The 18,907-nt window shown below is 46.1% G+C and overlaps 1 protein-coding gene across 1 annotated transcript in view; it reads right to left on the bottom strand.

Moving 5' to 3' along the window:
• The window catches only part of DNAH9 (dynein axonemal heavy chain 9), a 194,174-nt gene that overhangs the window by 135,622 nt on the left and 39,645 nt on the right, over positions 1 to 18,907 (bottom strand). Inside the window, exons 25-35 of the mRNA XM_032199711.1 lie at positions 18,729 to 18,889; positions 17,487 to 17,643; positions 16,535 to 16,639; positions 13,230 to 13,387; positions 10,673 to 10,811; positions 9,173 to 9,460; positions 8,488 to 8,698; positions 6,059 to 6,186; positions 5,257 to 5,365; positions 4,702 to 4,849; positions 2,886 to 3,060 (exon numbers count right to left, since the gene is read on the bottom strand). Coding sequence (XP_032055602.1) covers positions 2,886 to 3,060; positions 4,702 to 4,849; positions 5,257 to 5,365; positions 6,059 to 6,186; positions 8,488 to 8,698; positions 9,173 to 9,460; positions 10,673 to 10,811; positions 13,230 to 13,387; positions 16,535 to 16,639; positions 17,487 to 17,643; positions 18,729 to 18,889 — 1,779 coding nt within the window. The remainder of the gene's footprint in view (positions 1 to 2,885; positions 3,061 to 4,701; positions 4,850 to 5,256; positions 5,366 to 6,058; positions 6,187 to 8,487; positions 8,699 to 9,172; positions 9,461 to 10,672; positions 10,812 to 13,229; positions 13,388 to 16,534; positions 16,640 to 17,486; positions 17,644 to 18,728; positions 18,890 to 18,907) is intronic.

The following is an 18,907-nucleotide window of genomic DNA, read 5'->3' as shown; positions in this document are numbered from 1 at the left end:
AATAAACAGATTTTATATTGGATCATTTTTCATCAGACTTCCCTTCATTCGGACTGCTGTATCCTTACACTCTCCGCTCTGACATTTACAGAGCATCAAAAGCAGCCCTGCATAGCCCAACCTCCAAGCCAAATCTCCCGGAGGGTTGCTGTGCCTGTGCACAGCTCCTCCTGCAACCCACACAAAGGTTGCAAGAGCGTGCTGCTTGATGGCCCACCAGGCCCTGGCAGTGCAGAAATACCTGCAAACCATGCTGGGCCACACAGAGCGATGCCAGAGACTGATCCTGGGATGTAAAAGAGCTAGGCTGTGGGGAACATGGCACCCATCTGCCACACAACTGCGCTCCCACCAGCTTGCTGAAGGAGCCTTAAGCTCCCATGATTAGGCAGCAGTTGTACTGCTGGAGCAAGCAAAAGCAGTGCTTCCAGGTTTTGCTGTTTTCTTTTTAATCACTCTGCACTGACAACACTGAGGCTGATTATTTCCCAGCTGGCACATGGGAAATGGAGGGGTCAAGTCCGCCACAAGGACTGGGAAAGCTGGGCTCTCACAGCCATCAAGAGAACTTAAAGGGTCCAGGTAGGCACCAAGTCTAGCTCAGGCTGTGCTGCTTATCATTTTTGGATGTATCTGTTCCTTGCTATGAAGCAAACATGAGCAGTCCAGCAGGTGTTCCTGGCCACTGGTGAGGCACATGAAAAAAATACAAAGAGACCCTGTGAGAGCACTTGAGCAAAATCTGCAAATGGCAAGGCCTCTGCCCAAGCTGGGGTAAGAGCTTTGGTGTCAGATCCTTCCAGGGACCTCCCACATAGTCCAGGCAAAACAGGGGCCTGCTGAAGATCAGAATTCGACCTCTGAGCCCTCAATAGCAGTCCCCCAGCACTGAGCAGACCCCCACATCAGGATAACATGCTTTAGACTTAGGGATGAGGTGTTCTTTGATGAGGAGATACAATCACTTGACAGATTCCCAGAAGGGACTGGACAGACCCACAGTGAGCAGCTCGAGCAGATGCCCAACATAACTCTAGACACAGGCATTGCAACTGCTCACATTGATCCCTCTGCCACTTGCTGACAACCTGGCACTCAAAGTCCAGGACTTCAGGTACCATGTGCGCTCTTAGACCCTTCTTTAGGTGCCTCACGTTTCTCCTGCTTGCTTCTGAACCAGTGACATTCAAATTCTCCAGCTTACAAAGCCATCCTGGAGGCAGCAAGGCCAGCAGAGGATGCAAAACCATCATTGAAGCATAGGCACAACACCATGGAACAGACCCAAAGGTGGCCCCAACACCAGCAGTGTCACAGTGGTGCTCGGACATGCAGCCCACCATCATCTTGTCCGTTATTACTGTTAACAGTGGGAAGCTGTAAAAAACAGCAGCTTTTCCAATTACTTGGAAATCAAGAGACAGCCAGGCTGCACCAAGCCTGCTTCCCCAGGGCAAGTCTATAGAATATCTCATGGTGTTCCCATAAGAAAGCCCCCACCAAAGCAGCTGTGCTCCAGCTCAGCAGGAAATGTCTGTGCTTGTCCCGCTTTTTGAGCGACAGTGTCTGACGAGGGGCTGAAAATGTGCAGTATTAAATGATGACCTTGAGAAAACTCAGTCTTATAATAACACCATCATTGAAGGGATCACACCCACCCCGTCTAAAGCAAGCTGATGGATTTGGAAGCTGACAGCTGTGATTAATCCATAGGATAGATGCACTGCGGGAAGCAGCATGGAGAGCAGTACCCTGTCTTACTCCACCTCTCAGACACCAGTGTACTTAGAATATTAAAGACTGGTGATACACGGCCTGATTAACCCTCCTGCACCAGGAAGATCTTGGTCTCTAGGCTGTGTCCTCAAGCACTGTAATCCTGGGTGTGGACATCAGTCCCTCAGTAGCTTGGCTGAGCCCAGCAGCTCACACCAGAACACACCAAACAGCTGGCTGCCCTGAGGGAGCTCACGGTGAGTGCCTGCAAACATCAACCCCAACCTCCCCGACAGCAGGAGAACTGGCTGTGCAGCTACTTTTCTGTATTAAAGTGAGACAAGGGAGACAAGAGGTCCTGACAAAGGTCAGAAGAGCCTTTGCCAGACCCTGAGAGACTCACAACCTCTAAAGAGGGACCCTTTTTCACATTTCGTGTATGATTTGCACAGATGCTCAACAGCCATATAACACTTCTGGCCAGATTGAAGACTTCAGTACCCAAAGGGCACCAAACTTTTGAGCTTCTCTAACAGCCCCACAGGCTCTCCAAGCAAAAAGATGCTCCAAGCAAAGAGTACATCAACTGTCTACTGTCTACTTCCACTTAAATGGACACCTGTAATTCCCATCCTGCCCCACTGACCACATCTCTTTCTTACACGCTTTTATCACAAATTGAGGACAACTGATTCCTGATGTAAACTTATTTTTAATAAAAGCCAGTGGTGGCAAAGCACCATCTGGTTTGTGTTGCATAATGTAATGCCTATCTGCACAATCTGATGATCAAGACTGCCCCACTGATATATTCATCTGATAAATCAGCCTTAATTTGATCACATTATACATATCCACATGCCTCTATAAATTAACTTCATGTTTCTCCCCAGTGAAACAAGTCTGAATAAGCAAACAACCCTCTGCCTTTATCGCTTGACCCCTCAGCCTTTCTGCTCTGGTGCTACACCTCAGATAATGAGGTCTTTTGCAAACTGAATTGTTGCATTCAGGTTTCTAGTTCATTATCATCTACATGCAAGAAGCTGACATTACTGACAAAGAACATTTTGGAAAGTACTAGGGAGGGAGGGAGGGAGGGAGGGAGGGAGGAAGGAAGGAAAAGAAGCCTGTTTAGAAGATTGCTGAAGCAGCAGCTTCCTTCTTACCTGGTCTTGAAACATCGATCCTCCAAAGGCCCAGACAGCAGCAAAGACAAAGTAAAGTTCATACAGCTCCTTGGGACAGTCAGGAGGTGTGTTCTCCTCTGTCAGAAGGCATTCAAGGAGGTAGCACAACATCTGAACCATGCTCTGCTCAGGAATGGGAATAATCTTCTTAAACCTAGACAAAGGAAATTGAAAGCACAGGAAATGTAATTGGGTCCAGATACACAGTCACTTACAACACAGGAAGACAAGCCTAGAAAATCTTTTTTGGAATATTAGCATTTTACTTTTCTTCAGTGTGTGTCTTTTTCAGGGGTACAGAAATAAAGGGAACACCCATTCTCTTCCTTGGACCTGCTGGCACTGGCACATACACAAGTAATAACAGTAATCAGAAGTTTCAAGCATTTTAAAACTTTGATCCTCTTGAAAGAAGTAAAATGGAAGACTTGCTAAAGGCAATGATTTCCTGTGAACCCAACAAGTTCAAAAGCGGTCAAATAGAGGAGTAATAAAATAAACCCTTTCATCTTGCCATTTTACATTCATTTAAGCTACACTTACAGAATTCCAAACTAATAATGCAGCAGCACTGAAGTCTTCCATAAAGTAATTATAGCTATTTGAAAGGTTAGTTCTACAATTTCTGAATTAAGTAAGGTACCAAAATACTCAGCTCAGGGCTGTCTGCAGCTCTAATCCTATGGATTTCATGGTCTGACACAATGTTAAGCAACACAGTGGGAAATGTCCAGTGGACTTGCTGCCAACAGCTGCAACCAGCTTGGTCTCACAGGGAGCAGTTCCCTATTAAGGTGCCCAATTCCTATTTCCAAGGCCACTGTTTTCACTACATCAGACCCTTCTGAAACATCCTCATTGTGGTTGATAGCACCCATGTTCAACTGTATGCTTATTTTTTCTTTATTTTTGGTCGTGGTGCCTTTTTGTTGTTGCTGTTGTTTGTTTGTTTTTTAATGAAGGTGGAAGTTTGGGAAGCAGAGTATGGGAGAAGCTTCCTTACTCAGGTTTGTTGGGACTCTACTTTGGCCAGTCCCCATCACATTATGATTAAGAGAGCTGTCTCTCACAATAACCAAGAACTGCATTCTCTGGTGGCATCCCCTTGAAGCTAACTTAAGCCAAGGAGCATCAGGGCCTTTCCAAAATTCCAAATTCTTCATATACATTGGATTGGTGTCCAGCAGGCTGGATGTCTGCAAATACTGACTTCCTTTTTTTCAAATGCATCAGGAAAAGAAACTCAAGAGGTAACTGCTTCAAGAGCAATCCTATCCTCTCTCACAAACACCCATTTCTTCATTACCACTGAAGGATGGGGAGAAAAAAAAAAAGTGGGAAGAAGGAAAAAGGAGATCTGCTGTCTCTCAGCTTCCAAACAGCAGGCTGAAAACTTTACTTCAGCAATGGTCTAAAATTTCTACTGAAAAGTGATTTGTGGAGTGGACTTGGGTCAAGCCTGATACATCAGGAGACCAAGACAACTTCTCTTTAGGATCTCCTGGATTTACTTTCCAAGAGATGCAGCACTGACACAAGAAGTACAGGACCAATCAAAATCAGATGAAAACCAGACCCAGCCAACAAAGGAAGGACAGGAGTGTTTGCACCCAGACCTCACTTCGCAGTTTCTCTGCAGTTAAGCCAGTGATGCTCAAGGCTCTAAGGGGCCATGAGGAAACCCTGCCACCCATGCCATGTGCCCCTCAGCCCCAGCACAGCACAGCTGGTCTGGAAGGCAACAGGTGTCCCCCTGCTTTTGCTGGTGGAGATACAATCACTCTGCAGATGTTACCTTGTTCTAAGGGTGTCCAGACAAGGCGGGAGGTACTTATCAAACAAAATGGTCAGGTTGGCTCTTTCTGACTGTATCTCTCGCCTGTCAATCCAGCTGCTCACTGGAGGATTCCAGCCCAGATCTCCTGGGTTGATGTACAAGATCCCTTTAGACCCAGGGTAAAAGAAAAAAAAACATGACACATCAGAGACCATTCCTTTCCTCCAGCAGAATTGCTCAGCAACTTTCACACAACCAGCTACACCCCACCCTGTCCACACAGGGCCCTGCACAACAGGAGCACTCTCTCAGCACTGCTGAAGCTGTCCTCAACAACAGTCAGAGAGCTCAGAGTAAATCTCCAAGATGATCACAGCTCCACGTATGTATGATGACAGAGTCCTCAGTTTGTCCATGTGCTTCTGGGACATGCTCTGCCCACCAAAGGCAGGCGTGATCCCAGGTTGGGAACTTTCAGCAGGGACCAAGTTGCCCAACAAAAGACTGCTTAATGGCAACAGACCCTGCTTTCTTTATGCAGCATCCCTGACTGAAGCTCAGCCCAGGACTCACCTGCTCTGGACACGGTTGCTGGCGTGGCTGTGCGCAGGTGGCTGATCTCAAAGACCAGCCGCATCGTCGGGTTCAGTGGGATTCTCTCATTGCTTGCCAGGGTCAGCACCTGCACATGGCAGACAAACTGGCAGCTTAATCCTGAGATTAATGCATCCCGTGGGAAGAGGAATGAAAAGTGCTCAGTACTTTGCACTAAGGTTTGGTTGCTGTCAGCTCAGCTCCTCCAAGCAAAGCAACTAATTTCTAACAGGCAGTAGAATGATCCCTCTCTCTTCCACAGACCAGAATGAACAGCAGGGCTCCCTTAGGGTGGGAGAAAAGGTGCAGAATTATGACCCTATTCGCCATTTTTAAAGGGCCTGAAGTTATGACCAGGACATCTGTGGTTACTCAGGATACCAGTTCTACAGGAAAGGGAAATTCCCACGAAAGCATGCTTTGGGCTATTTTCCTCATGCACCATTTTATTTATGCAATATTTCTTTGTATATCTGAAGAAACATCACCATAATTGCGTTATTCTAGGAGGTGTTATTTTGGCATAGGCATTTTGGCATTGGCATTGCAACAGGCTGCCTAGGGAGGTTGTGGAGTCTCCTTCTCTGGAGATATTCAAGGCCTGTCTGGACGCCTACCTGGGCAGCCTGCTCTGAGGAACCTTCTTTGGCAGGGGGGTTGGACCCGATGATCTTTCGAGGTCCATTCCAACCCCTACAGTTCTGTGATTCTGTGATTTTTCCTAGGCTGAACCACACCATGCAGTCAAGGAATGTCCACTTCTTTAACTTATACTAATTACCTTATTATCATCCATCACTGTATTAAGAGACTCAATCCACATCGGATCAATATCCCCATCTAGTACCATCCACTTGGGACCATCATGTGTGATGTTGGCCAGCTCTCGCATGATTGATGAAAACAGTCCTGGGAAGATGACAAGAATATCATGATGAACAAATTTGCCACCTGCTCTAACATTTTTCTCTAGCATCCTACTAAAAACTATCATAATAAATGCGTTCCTCTTAAGCATTCAAAACTCTACGCACCTGTACATGTTTTAAGTAAGAAGCATTTCTATATCATGATATGGGTCTAGTTTGCTTTGAAGAAATCATTATGAAAATGACTGAAGGCCTATACATGAGCTTCATTCCTGCCAAGAATAAGGGGTATGAAAAGTGAAGAGTAGATACTCAGAAGCAGAAGGAGGTACAAATTACACAACACAGGGAAAGCCATCTGAATATGCCTTGGAATTTCTTTTAAGTGTTTTTTTGTGGCTCAAAGTATTTCAGGGAAATCAAGATGCATTAAATGCCGGGGCATGGCCTTAGTGAGATTGAGGGGAGAACAAGCATAGAATGACATTGAATGACAGAACAAAATGTCAGTAAAATCAAGGAGACAGAGCATACAGTGTCTCAAGGGCAGTAAATAATGAATGTTAAGAATAGCAAGGATGCTGGGAATAGAACAGCAGTACTGCAGAGAAAATAAAAACTCCACAAAATTATTGCTGTCCTCTACACGTGAAAATACCAGGGGAGATGCTGGTCTTCATGAAAAAACAATCAGGCAAAAAAAAAAAAAAAAAAAAAAAAGCACCTCTCTCTTAGTGAATTGTAACAAGCCGTCTTCTTTTCTCCAGGGCAAGCTATTACTTTGTGATCCAGAATCCAGACCAGGAACAGCTAGTGGCATTATATGACCAAAGATAAAGCTTGCATAGAGCAAATGCAGAACAGCTCACCCAAAACAGGTATCTGATTTTGAGATCAAGTCAAAAAAAAAAAAAAAAAAAAAACACCACAACATTTCACTGTGTCTGCCTCCACTCAGCTCCTCACATGTTAAGCACGTGCCTTGGAAACTGTCTCTGAATCTGCTCCAAGACCAATAGTATCAGAAACATCTACTGTCTCAGAGCATCAATGCTCCCCTCACATGCACCACAACAGCAGCAGAGAGAAAAGTGTCTCTCTTCTAACTTTGTGCATCCACACCACAAAGCTATCTTGGGGCTTAAAAGAGGAGCTTGGTTCTACAAAGAACACTTTTAGGATTCCCTTGTGGGACTTTTTACCAGCTAAGACGTACAACTTTTTCATCTCCCATTAATGAATGGAGTGATGGGATGACAGCATCATCTCTTGCTGGACTGTGGGAAAAGTCTCCTTGCTGCTATTTGACAAAAAGAAACAAAACTTTAAGGACTAGTTAACACAAAGATATTTGCCTTGAAACCTCAGGACAGAGCCATCTACACTGTTGTAGGCTAGAAAAGACTGGAAACCCGCCTTTAAAAGGTCCCTCCTGCTGTTCAGTACCGCAGTCCTCGATCTGCTGCTGCAGCCACTCTGCATAGTTCAGGCTGTCCCCCACACTCCCCTCTGTCATTTCTGATTTACGGTCCCTAATTACAATTAAAATGAAATTAACTCTGACACTAGAACAAATCAGGAGGGTCAGGTCAGGTCTGCAGTGGAGGCCAGGAGAGGTGGGCGGCAGTTCATCTCCTGGTGAGATTCTGTCCGAGGATGATTTACGGCAACGTCTTCCCTCACCTCCCCCACACCTCTGAAACCTGCTACAAACGTAAATCAAAGCTGCCTTTCCATATTAGACAGAGCCAAAAGTTTCACTCCAGATCTCCGTGACCTTTCAGGAAGTTTTAAATGTGCAACTTGTTTTCCTCAGGAGTGATCAGGATCAACAGATTGGCAAATTATGATGTACTGCAGATATGAGAAAGCAATATTTGGTGGAAAATACTGTGGTGGAAAAGCGTCACTTTGAGGGCTTGTTGTGTTTGCTACCAGTGACAGTGATGGCACATGCTGGGGGACCCCAATGTACACCCCAGGGCAGAGGGGAACCCAGCACCTACCTCTCTTCTGTCGCTAGTCCAGCCCACTCCAAAAGACTGTCTGCCCCATTTAGGAGCTAGTAACTGTTGGTCTTCACAGACATGACATTTATCCTTAGGGCAATAGGATAAAGCAGGTTTATGCTACACTTCCCATTTGAAGATCAAATAGCTAAAACATCCTATAAATCCTTTCAACCACAAACTCTCATGTGGGTGTGAGCAGCAGAGAAGCAGGCTTTGAGACCTGTACACAAAGAACCAGTCATCTGGCTGCTGCTCAAACAGTTCATTTAAAAAAAAAATAGTAATAATTCCTTCTTTTCCTACAGATTCAGGGATGAAAATACACTCACCATCTTTCCATTCTCTTGTTGCTGGGTTAATGATCCCAAAAAGCTCATCATTGGTGACTGCTTTAGGGTTGAGGTCTGTCCAGACAGGCCGTCGCTTCATTATCTGGTAAGTCCTGTGCAGAGATCTCATCACCTGGGACTTGCCTGTGCCTGCTTTACCCACCACAAAGACAGAGTGCCGGACTGTCAGCAGCTCCTCCAGCTGCACCACCTGAGAAAAACATGGCCAAATTTCATACAAATATGCCATATTACAGATCAGCTCTACAAAGCAGATCCCATTGGACTTTTAGTTTAGAGAGGTGTGACCAAGATGCACAAATCAATTTGGCCTTGAGTTTGGTATAGCCACTCTAATCACAATGGGTGAAAACTTCAGCCTGCAGTCAAACCTCCACCAGTATTTTCATCTCTCAGCCATTAGCTGACAAGGCTCTGCTCTCCAGAGGCCATGCTGTCATGAAGCTACAAGGGTTAGCCTCTTTGTAAACTCAGGGAGTGAGTCAGTGCTGTCTTTTGGCAGGCATGAATACATCAAAACCATCATAGTACACTGCGTCCTCCATCAAGGTCAGTCAGCAAGGAGAATATTGCACAGAGCTCTCTCTGTAGAAGCAAAGACGATTGAGAAAACCCATATGACCTGATGGAGATGTAGGTATGGCAGAAGATCGCTTGGTCTTACTTTGAGCACGAAGTTGTCCTCAGCCTGCAGTCGGAGGTCCAACACAGCCTGCCTCACAAAAGACTCAAAATTCAGGTCACGTTTCCGAGGCACATCCAACGCGGGGAAAAGATCCCCAATCAGCCCCATAAACACCGGTACATCATCAGTCACAATCTTGGGGATGTTGAAGTCACGAAGAGAGCGCATCAAAACTTGATCTTCAGGTCGCTCTGGGTCATCTCGCTTGAGGGAGCCAGCAACAACTAGCACTGACTTGATAGCCCGCAAGCCCCAGTCATAGTGATCCTACACAGGAGAAAAAGGAGGGATGAATTTATGCTTAGACAGCACACCACTGTGCGGGGGGAAGACCCAGCAGCTCCAAATGGCCAGACAAGCTGGCAAGGGAAATACATCCAAATCTGTTATTTGCATTGCAGCCAGAGATCTCCTCCAGCCTGAGTAACCTGATTTCCATTTCAGTAGCTGAGATTCCTGTCAGGGGCAGTATTAAAGAGTCAGACAGCTCAGCTGTTCCTACCACCATGTGGGCTCAGAGCTAGCAGTAAAAACAGCAGTAGGACGTACACTAAGCAAGAGCTACGCAATTTGTTTCACCTAAATGACAACACAGCTAAAGCATGGCCAGCCAGACCCATGATAGCCCAAGCTGGATTTGCACAAGCTACCCAGGTGAAAGGCTTGTTAGTGAATTATGAGGTCCCAGATACCCAGGTTTCTCCACAAGATTACCACATTGGTCACATCAGGCTCCAGATGCAGCCCACTGAGCAGGGCCAGTGAGGTCATTGCTGAAAAAGGACCACGGAGAGGCATTAGAGATCCAAAGCCAACAAGCATCTCTTTATATTCCTGCTTTGTTAGCACCCTTCAGAGCACAACGCAACACCTGACTGTTCCGAGTGACAGACCACAGTTTCCACCAAGCCCTCTGAGACAGAGCACAAAGTTTCTGTAACCAGGCACTTCCCCAGGCCTCATGCTGGCACAGCCACAGTCAAGTTTTCCACCTGGAGTCCCGATTCAGTTCTTCTCTGGACCCAGCTTCAATTTATACAAATGATGACAAAGAACAATCTAATTAGAGCTTTGCACTGAAAGCAACCCTACTTGGTCAACATCTGACAAGACAGGGAACCATGAGGCTGAACTCAGAGAGGGACAGACATCATAAAACCATCGCAGGAAGGAGAATCAATAGGAACTAACAGACTGGAAAGCAAAGGGTCAATGAACACTACCCCAAACATGGTATCATTTGAACCCCAAGAAAAATCTCTCACTGTAATACAGCTGGTCAAGTACTTACGTCCCTGCAGATCCCCTAGTAAAACAATTTGATCACAAACCTTCTCCCAGCTGCCAGCACAACCACAGCCATTAAAGAAAAGCTGAGAAGCTTGAGCCACAGAGCTGAAATGGCAAAGCACTTTGTTCCTGGTGACTTTGAAGATCAAGATGCTTCATTGAACTGTCCAGACACAGAAGTGGGCTCACCTGCTTGGACAGGAGCTCTTTGCAGAGCTGGTACAGAGTAATGAACTTCCTGGCTAATGCTCGGGCCTCAATGAATCCCTCAGCCACCAACATAATTTCACAGATCAGCTCAAAGTCTGGCACAACCATCGCGCATGGCCTAGAGACAGGAGAGAAAACAGTGCAGAACAAATATTTCTTGACTGCAGGTCTTCTAAGGAACAGGAACAATCAGCTGCCAATATTAGTGAGGACTTGTGTGGGCTTGAATTCAGAGGATACATGCAAAATATAAAGCCTACACTACAGGGTGTCCCTGCCCACAGCAGGGGGATTGGAACTAGATGACATTAATGTCCCTTCCAACCCAAACCACCCAATGATTCTCTAATTCTATACTGCTGCTTATGCCAATCCCTATGGCACAGGAGCTGCCTGTCCAGCTCTTGCTGGGTTTCTCTGAGCTCTGTTCTGAGCTGAAACATGAGCTTGCCTTTAAGTTCACGTGAAAACACCTGTGCAAGCACTGATGAAGGAAAAACACAGTACTCAGAAGAAAATACTATTGTTGAAGCCTCTCTATTAAAATGAATCAAGATTGCCTTTCCAGGCAACAGTCTTATCCTGCTGGATAGAATACCAAATGCTGGCAGCACTGCCTGAATCAGCAACAGTGAATTATATGTGTGATACCTGGGAAAGGACAAAAACGGTGGCCTGGCCAAGGAATTTACAGACTGACACAGACTGGGGCCTCTCCCCCACCTTATGCAAAGTCTTAGCACTGCTCCTGAAACAGGATGGGTCTCTCCCAGTACAAGTAGTGCTAGTGTGGGAGCTGGAGGGGAAGGGAAACGGGAGTGAGAGCCCTGTGCAGGCCCACCAACCACATGTCCAAGAAATTTGCTGCTAGGGAAATGGCTGTGAAAGCTCATGGAGAGACGTGTGGTAACAAAGCAAGTGGGATAATGAATCCCAGAGCAAAGCACACAGAAGATGTGGCCATCTGGGAATGTTGTTCCACAGTTAAGTGCAAGGGAAGCAAATAAATGATCATGCCCTGTCCAGCTGAAGGACCAAGGCTGTGCTTTCACCATATTCAGGTACAAAAAATGAGAGAAAAGGCAACAACAGCCTTTGTTTACTGCAAATGAGGAGCTGGTTTGCAGACATAAGAGGGCAGTGAATGTACAGCATTATCTTCCAGGACTACTCCTGTAAATCAGGTCATGCACGGACTTTACCATTGCAAGGGACACAGCTCACTTTCCCTGCCTCTGTATTCACAGACCCTGGCTTCTTGTGCAAGGTAGAAATCTGTGAATCCCCAATGCATTTCCCCACAAAAACAAACTCAAGCCTACAGTATTGGTGGACAGGAAAAGAGCAACTGACATCATCTTCCTGGAGTCGTGCAAAGCATTTGACACTGTCCCCCATGATACACCTGTCTCTAAATTGGAGACACATGGATTTTTTTGATGGAGCACTTGGTGGGTAAGGAATTGGCTGGATGGTCTCACTCAGAGAGTTGCAGTCAACAGCTCAATGTGCAGGTGGAAATCAGTAACAAGTGGTGTTCCTCGGGGGTCAGCACTGGGACCGGCACTGTTTAATATCTTTGTCAGGGATATGGACAGGGGAACTGAGTGCACCCTCAGCAAGTCTGCTGATGCCACTGAGCTGCGTGGTGCGGTCGATGTGCTGGAGGGAAGGGCTGCCGTCATGAGGGGCCTGGGCAGGCTGGGAGGTGGGCCTGTGCGGACCTCACGAGGTTCAGCAAGGCCAAGGACAAGGTCCTGGATCTGGGTCAGGGCAATCCCAAGCACAAATCCAGGCTGGGTGGAGAAGGACCTGGGGGCGTTGGTAGACGAGAAGCTCTACATGAGCCAGCAATGTGCTCATGCAGCCCAGAAAGCCAACTGCACCCTGGGCTGCATCAAAAGGAGCACTGCCAGTGTGGCAAAGGAAGGAATTGTCCCCCTCTGCTCTGCTCTCATCATACCCCACCTGGAGCCCTGCATTCAGCTCTGGGGCTCCCAGTATTAAAGGACATGGAAGTATTAGAACAAGTCAGAGGAGGCCCACAAAGATGATCATGGAGCTGGAGTACCTCTCCTATGAAGACAGGCTGAGGGAATTCAGGTTATTTAGCCTGAGAAAAGTCTTCTCTTTATGAGAAGAAAAGAATCCTGGGAGACTTTATAGTGGCCTTCCAGTACCTAAAGGATGCCTACAGGAAAGACAGAGAGGGACTTCTTGTCAGGAAGTGTGATAGGACAAGGTGTAATGTCTTTAAACTAAAAGAGGGCAGGTTTAGATTAGATGTAAGGAAGAAACTTTTTACTCTGAGGCACTGGAACAGGTAGCCCAGAGAAGCCCCATCTCTGGAGGTGTTCAAGGCCAGGCTGAATGGGGCTTGGAACAACCTCGTCTAGTGGAAGGGGTCCCTGCCCATGGCAGGGGGTTGAAATTAGATGATCTTTAAGGTCCCTTCCATCCCAAACCATTCTATGATTCTTCATCCCAAAAAAACAATTTTTGCCAGTCTTATGCTAGTCATGAAACCCAGACTCACCTAAATAGAGCTTTTAAATTCTCAGGTAGCTCAGTTCGCCCTGCATAACCAGGGTTCATGGTGATGAAAATACCTACTGAAGGTACTAAGTTAATGTCTTCTCCAAGAAAATTGAAGGATTTCTTCTTCTCCCTTATTGCATCCTGCACACTCTTTACCTAGGAACCAAGGCAAAATTTTAGTAGTTATTTTCAGGTATGAAAAAAAACATCAGAAGACACATCAGAAGACAGTACTGCTTTCCTGACACTTGGCCCCATAACAGACAGGGCTTGTCACTGTTCCCCCCATCCTTCACCCCCACCCCTCTTTTTTTTTTTTTTTTAACCAACTCTATAAATCTTTATACACTGGAGTAAATCTGTGTGCCAGTATCAATCTCCCATCACAGTCAAAGCGGAGAGAACTGAAGAGTCTGGGCAAAGTGCAAAGGAGCTGCAAGAATCTGTACCATTGTTCCAAAAGGCACTGGGGAACATGGGTCCACATGAACAGCCCAGGAGTATAAAATGCCCCCAAAGCCACCTGCACCTCACCCAGGCTTTTGACATCAGCCACGACTTCTCAGCACATCTTATAGCAAAAACCCCACTAACAGCCAAGTCACGTCTTTCAACTTCCTTGCCTAGCAGGAGACCAGACACCAAGAAAAAAATGGGGCTGCCCACACCCCCACAACACAGCCAACACCCCAGCGCAGTCCCAAGAGTCTGACACAACACGGGCTCAACACTTCACCCTATTCCTCTGCCCCACACTCAGGTGTCTTCAGGGCATCCCAAAACCCTCCTGTGCCTGTCCTGCCCCTTGACTAAAATGCTAGGCCCAGAAAAGGAGCAGCATTTCCCAATAAACCCGGCCTCTTTACACCAAGCAAGCTTTATATCACTTGTTAAGATTTCGAGACATCACATGCTTAATTTAAACCAAAACCACAAGGCAGAAGGCTTCCCCTGCTACCTTCGCCCACTAATATTATAATCTTTTTCATTTGCTTGATTGCAGTTTTGTTCTCATTCCTCACCTTCCAAAGAGATTGAGTTTATTAAAGCTAGATCATCTTTTGGCAAATAGAACTTTAGCAAGGGAGAAATCTATTTTCACCACTCTAACCTTACTAATGTTTGCTATCTTAAAGTTAAGCAATTAATCGATTTTTTTTTTTTCCTGTAAGGAACCATATCGACATTAGCTGCATGACTAAGACAGCCAATTAAACATCGCCATGGTTACACTCCTAATAGCAGCCAGGAGACACGTTGATGGAATGACAGCCGTGCTGCTTTCTTCAGATGCGGTGCTCCAGCCAGGAGCGAGAGAATCATTAGCAGTTGAGTCATAGCTGGGCTTCTTTTGTTCAGCTTCCCCTTTTATTTTAAGATCCTCAAAGACTTTCTTTCAATGACAACTTTAAACTAGAATCTGATGGAAGAGAAATTGAGGGAAAGACACACAAACTCCTGTACCCGCCTGGAGCTTCTTTAGGATGTCACATAAGGTACTAATCAAGACTGAGAGGAAGACGAGAAGAGTGAAGAGTCCATAGAGGGGTTCAGAATGTCTCTGGATGAAACACCTACAAGAGTATAGAAACTTCTGGGTTCTAGATCTTTTTTCTAAAAAATTGAGTCCAAAAGGGAGTCTAGGAAGAATTCTGCACCTCAGTCAAACACTGGGATCCTAAAACCCTGCACTCAACTGACACTTGGGTCCAGAACTTAAATCTTTAATTATCCCAGTTTTTCACAATAAAGTTCCCTGAGGTTCAAAATTTTCAGTGCTGCCAGTGTCAGAACTGTCTCATTCTGGACAGTGCAACCAAGCCCCCTCTCTCCACCCAAACTCTTGTTTGGAGTTTGGAAGCTACAGGTTATCCAGACAGCCTTTCTGCACACACATCCCTCCCTGGTGTTTTCAGAGGACATCAGTGGATCTGGATAGGATCTGGACAACATCCAGACACAGCTCTCACCTTTGAAGCAAGTGCCAGGAGAAGCAGCAGGGCCTGCTCTCACCCTGATGCCCAGTGGTTTTTGCCACACTGTCCCAGATTTCAGCCCCTGCCAGAGGGGATTCACACCTGCAGTGCTTCCCCTCGATGCTCCTTCACCACTCACCGGGTACAAATGAGCAGCATGCAGAAAGCCTCTCCTCATACCATCCTTCCCTCCATGTAAAATAATTCCAGATTTCCTCATTGGCCAGTAAGGGGAGGAGGAGGATGACGCAAAGTGCCAGAATACATATAAGCACAAGAGAACAGAACTCCCCAGCATGATGGGGAGGACAGTCTCCTTTTCGGACCCTCTCTCAGGGCTGCTTTATATGTGCTTTATATAGGACTCAACAATTAAATGAACTTAACAAGTTAAACTAAGAAGGAGACAAGAAACCATCCTTTAGGGAAAACTCCTCTGTATAACCACGTACAGATCAAGTAGCCCTCTCTGAATTTTAACTCCATAGTCTCAGTGTATCTGAGGCAAGCACATCAAGCAAGGCTGCAGATCTGCCGGGGGTTCCAATTCCTAAGTATCACCTGTCCCACATCAGCATGGGCATGCACCAAGATGCACCCATGGGGCTGCAGGCTTTCCTTCTAAGAACTGTGGCACTCAGCTGGGAATGCCTTCTGTACACATTTCATCATGCTCTCATGACAGATACTGAAATGAAACCTACATCCACATGAAAACAAAGGAGAACAGACTGCAGAGTCTTGGTGACAGGTTAGCATGAATTTTGTTATCTTCGATATATTCCTATTTGTCACATATGATTCACAAGTTGTGCCTGACTGAAGGCCATAAGTAACCCCCAGGAAGTCCAGCAGATCATGGATTAGTCCCAAACATCCCCCTCTCCTCCATGAAAATTATTCCCTGCATGGCAGATTGAATAGCCATAACACAGTTCTCCCCCCTGAAATGATGTGCTACAATTATCTCACAGCATGTTAATGATACAAGTGTCTTCCTCAGGAAGACTATGTACAGAGCCACAGTGCATACTGATCTGGAAAAAGGTGCTATAAAGAATTGTCTCAACACAAATGCTATAATTGTAGGAAGGAGAAGAAGCAACAAAAATGTTTTCAGCATATTACTGCTACATTTTGTCAGTGCTGTAATATTCATGTGATTAATCTTGGGATATAATCCCTCACCTGCCTACACACCGAACTGTGAAACCAGCAAAACGCACTTTCCATATTTACTCTCACTGTGAAGAATACAACATGGTTCTGTCTTGTTTGCGGTTTTTGTTTGTTTGTTTGTTTGTTTTATGAGCATTTCTCCACTCACCTGTACAGCCACCACAGAAAGGACTTCAACTGAGATCCTGTTAAACTCATCAAAGCAGCCCCAGGCTCCTGTCTGGGAAAGGCCTTTGTAAATATTCCCACAAGACTGGAAAATAAAAATAAAAAAATACAAACTTACAAGAATGAAATTACAAATGGAAGCAACTCCAGAAGAAAATAAATAAATAAATAAAGATTTTATTTCCCAGCCTGTTTATTTATAGCTATTTACAGTCTATTGTGAGTATTCAGAAAAGTGCATGGGAACAGCAGGCACAACTCAATTATAATATTTATAGCTCTGCACAGTTTGCCACTTGATTTGCTAATTGCACTTTCTCGATATATCTGTGCACTAGTTTCATTTAAAGGTCACCTGTGCTGAATTACTTATGGCCCTACTTCCTGGGAGAGCCCATAAGCTGAATAAAATATGATCTGAGGCTACCAAAATCACTGTACCATGCCAGACCAGCAGAGAGCAAAACTCAACCTGATGATCCAACATTCTGCAGTGACTGAAGTTTCAGCAGGCTTTCCCTTTATTCTGGCAAAGGATCCTGAAAAAGCCAGGCCAGGTTCCTTCTGATGCCAGGAACACGATGGGGAGAAATGACCAGGGCCAAGGTAGTAGCACAGCCTCAGTCTCAACTGAACAGGCCAAAATTTTTGAAGCATTTCAGATGAAAATCTAACTCCAAAAGGGAAGTGAAAGGTGTAATGAGGCAGAGATCACAGTTCAGGGTTCTGCCTCCCAAAGAACTGCATGCAAGTCTTAGAAAAGAAACGGGAAAAGAAGAAGGAGTTCAACAGAAAAGAACATAGCAGAGATCTGAGAAGAGGTGGTGGACCAGAGTGATCTCAGCTGGATTACTCTCAGTCCTTTGGTTTCATCAGGCCCCAAACATCCCCAGTCCAACGTAACAGCACTGTAGCAAAGGGGGGAGCAGTACCTTGTAGTCCATCTGCTCGGAGCAGTTAAACACGTACACCATGATGCCTAGGGCTCGCCCCAAATCTTTAGTAGTCTCTGTCTTGCCAGTGCCTGCAGGGCCTGCAGGTGCTCCGCTCATGGTCAGGTGCAGTGACTGCGTCAGGGTGATGTAACATCTTTCACAGCAAAAGGTGAAGGGAGAAAAGAACAAGACTGAGACTTGGTCCTACAGGTCACTGTTGGGGTGCAGAGCAATGGGACTGAGATAGTGCACCCAGGAGATCATTTGTTCTGCAAAGCAATACATGCGCAGAGTGCATGTGCAAGCTAAAGCTCCTCCTGTACCACCTCTGCCTGGTTCTGTTTTCTCTAAGAGAAACATCGTCTTCCACCACAGTCTGCTGATGGGTCTTCATGTCCAGACTTGAGCTTTCTTTGAAACCCCATAACGATCATTGATATTGGGCATATCCCACACAGCATGGGAAAAGGTTGGTTTTTCTGAAAGCTCTTCCTCTTGCTGTCCAGTGCTATCCAGCCCAGAGCATCCCATTCCCTGTGACTTGCAGAAATCTACTCAGACGGCCTAGTAATGGTCCCACACAACGCTGCAGCAAGCCCCAAAGCTCCTCTGTCATGCTGATGGCAGACACCAGGAAGGTGCCCACACACACAGTGCCTGTACTCCCTGTATAATCCACAGAGTTGCAGTCAATATGGTCAAAACCTGATGATACACAGGGTCTTGGCTCAGCTGGCTAATACGGTTGGCCTGAGCCACCTGAGGTGCTCCTGGCCACTGAGATGTCACAGGGTGGGAAGATGTGACCCAGGGTCCACAGAAGACTTGAGTGTTTCTGGATTGACAGCTGGAAGACAGCTAGAACATTGCAGAGCATCTCAAATCACTCTAGGTGCCCCCATTGTGACAATTGAACCAAGCAGTAGGTGTCTACTTCAAGATAGGAAAAAAAGTTTTCTAGAACCACCAATTAAATAGCATGGACATCCCATGCAAAGGCAAACACCCACAGGTGAGCATCTTAATCTGTGAGATAATCCCACCCCAGTAACTGAGGCACAGATACCCTAGCAGGTACTACCATCAAATCACAAATCAGGTGAGAGTTAAAGCTCTGCCACCAGATTACTGGGACATGGAGAAAGAACAAAATGGACGTGGGTGTCAAATCTAAACCCATCCATGTTTGGCAACTGTGTCTGACTGCATGGCGAAGCCCAGCTGTGCCTGGGGACCTACCTGTCGGTCAGCGGAGTGATCACAAGCCGAGGGGTATTGCCAAGGTATTCGTAGGAGTAGAGGAACTGGGCGTCACAGATGTTGGCAAAGCAGTGACGCTCCTCGTCTGACCATCTGTGCCGGAGCTGCGACAGCCAAACAAACGCCTGCGCGTTGTCCACCTGCAACACAACCACAAG

The sequence above is a fragment of the Aythya fuligula genome, chromosome 18 (genome assembly GCF_009819795.1).
Source record: "Aythya fuligula isolate bAytFul2 chromosome 18, bAytFul2.pri, whole genome shotgun sequence".
Taxonomy (NCBI): domain Eukaryota; kingdom Metazoa; phylum Chordata; class Aves; order Anseriformes; family Anatidae; genus Aythya; species Aythya fuligula.
This window is presented reverse-complemented; position numbering and strand designations above follow the sequence as displayed.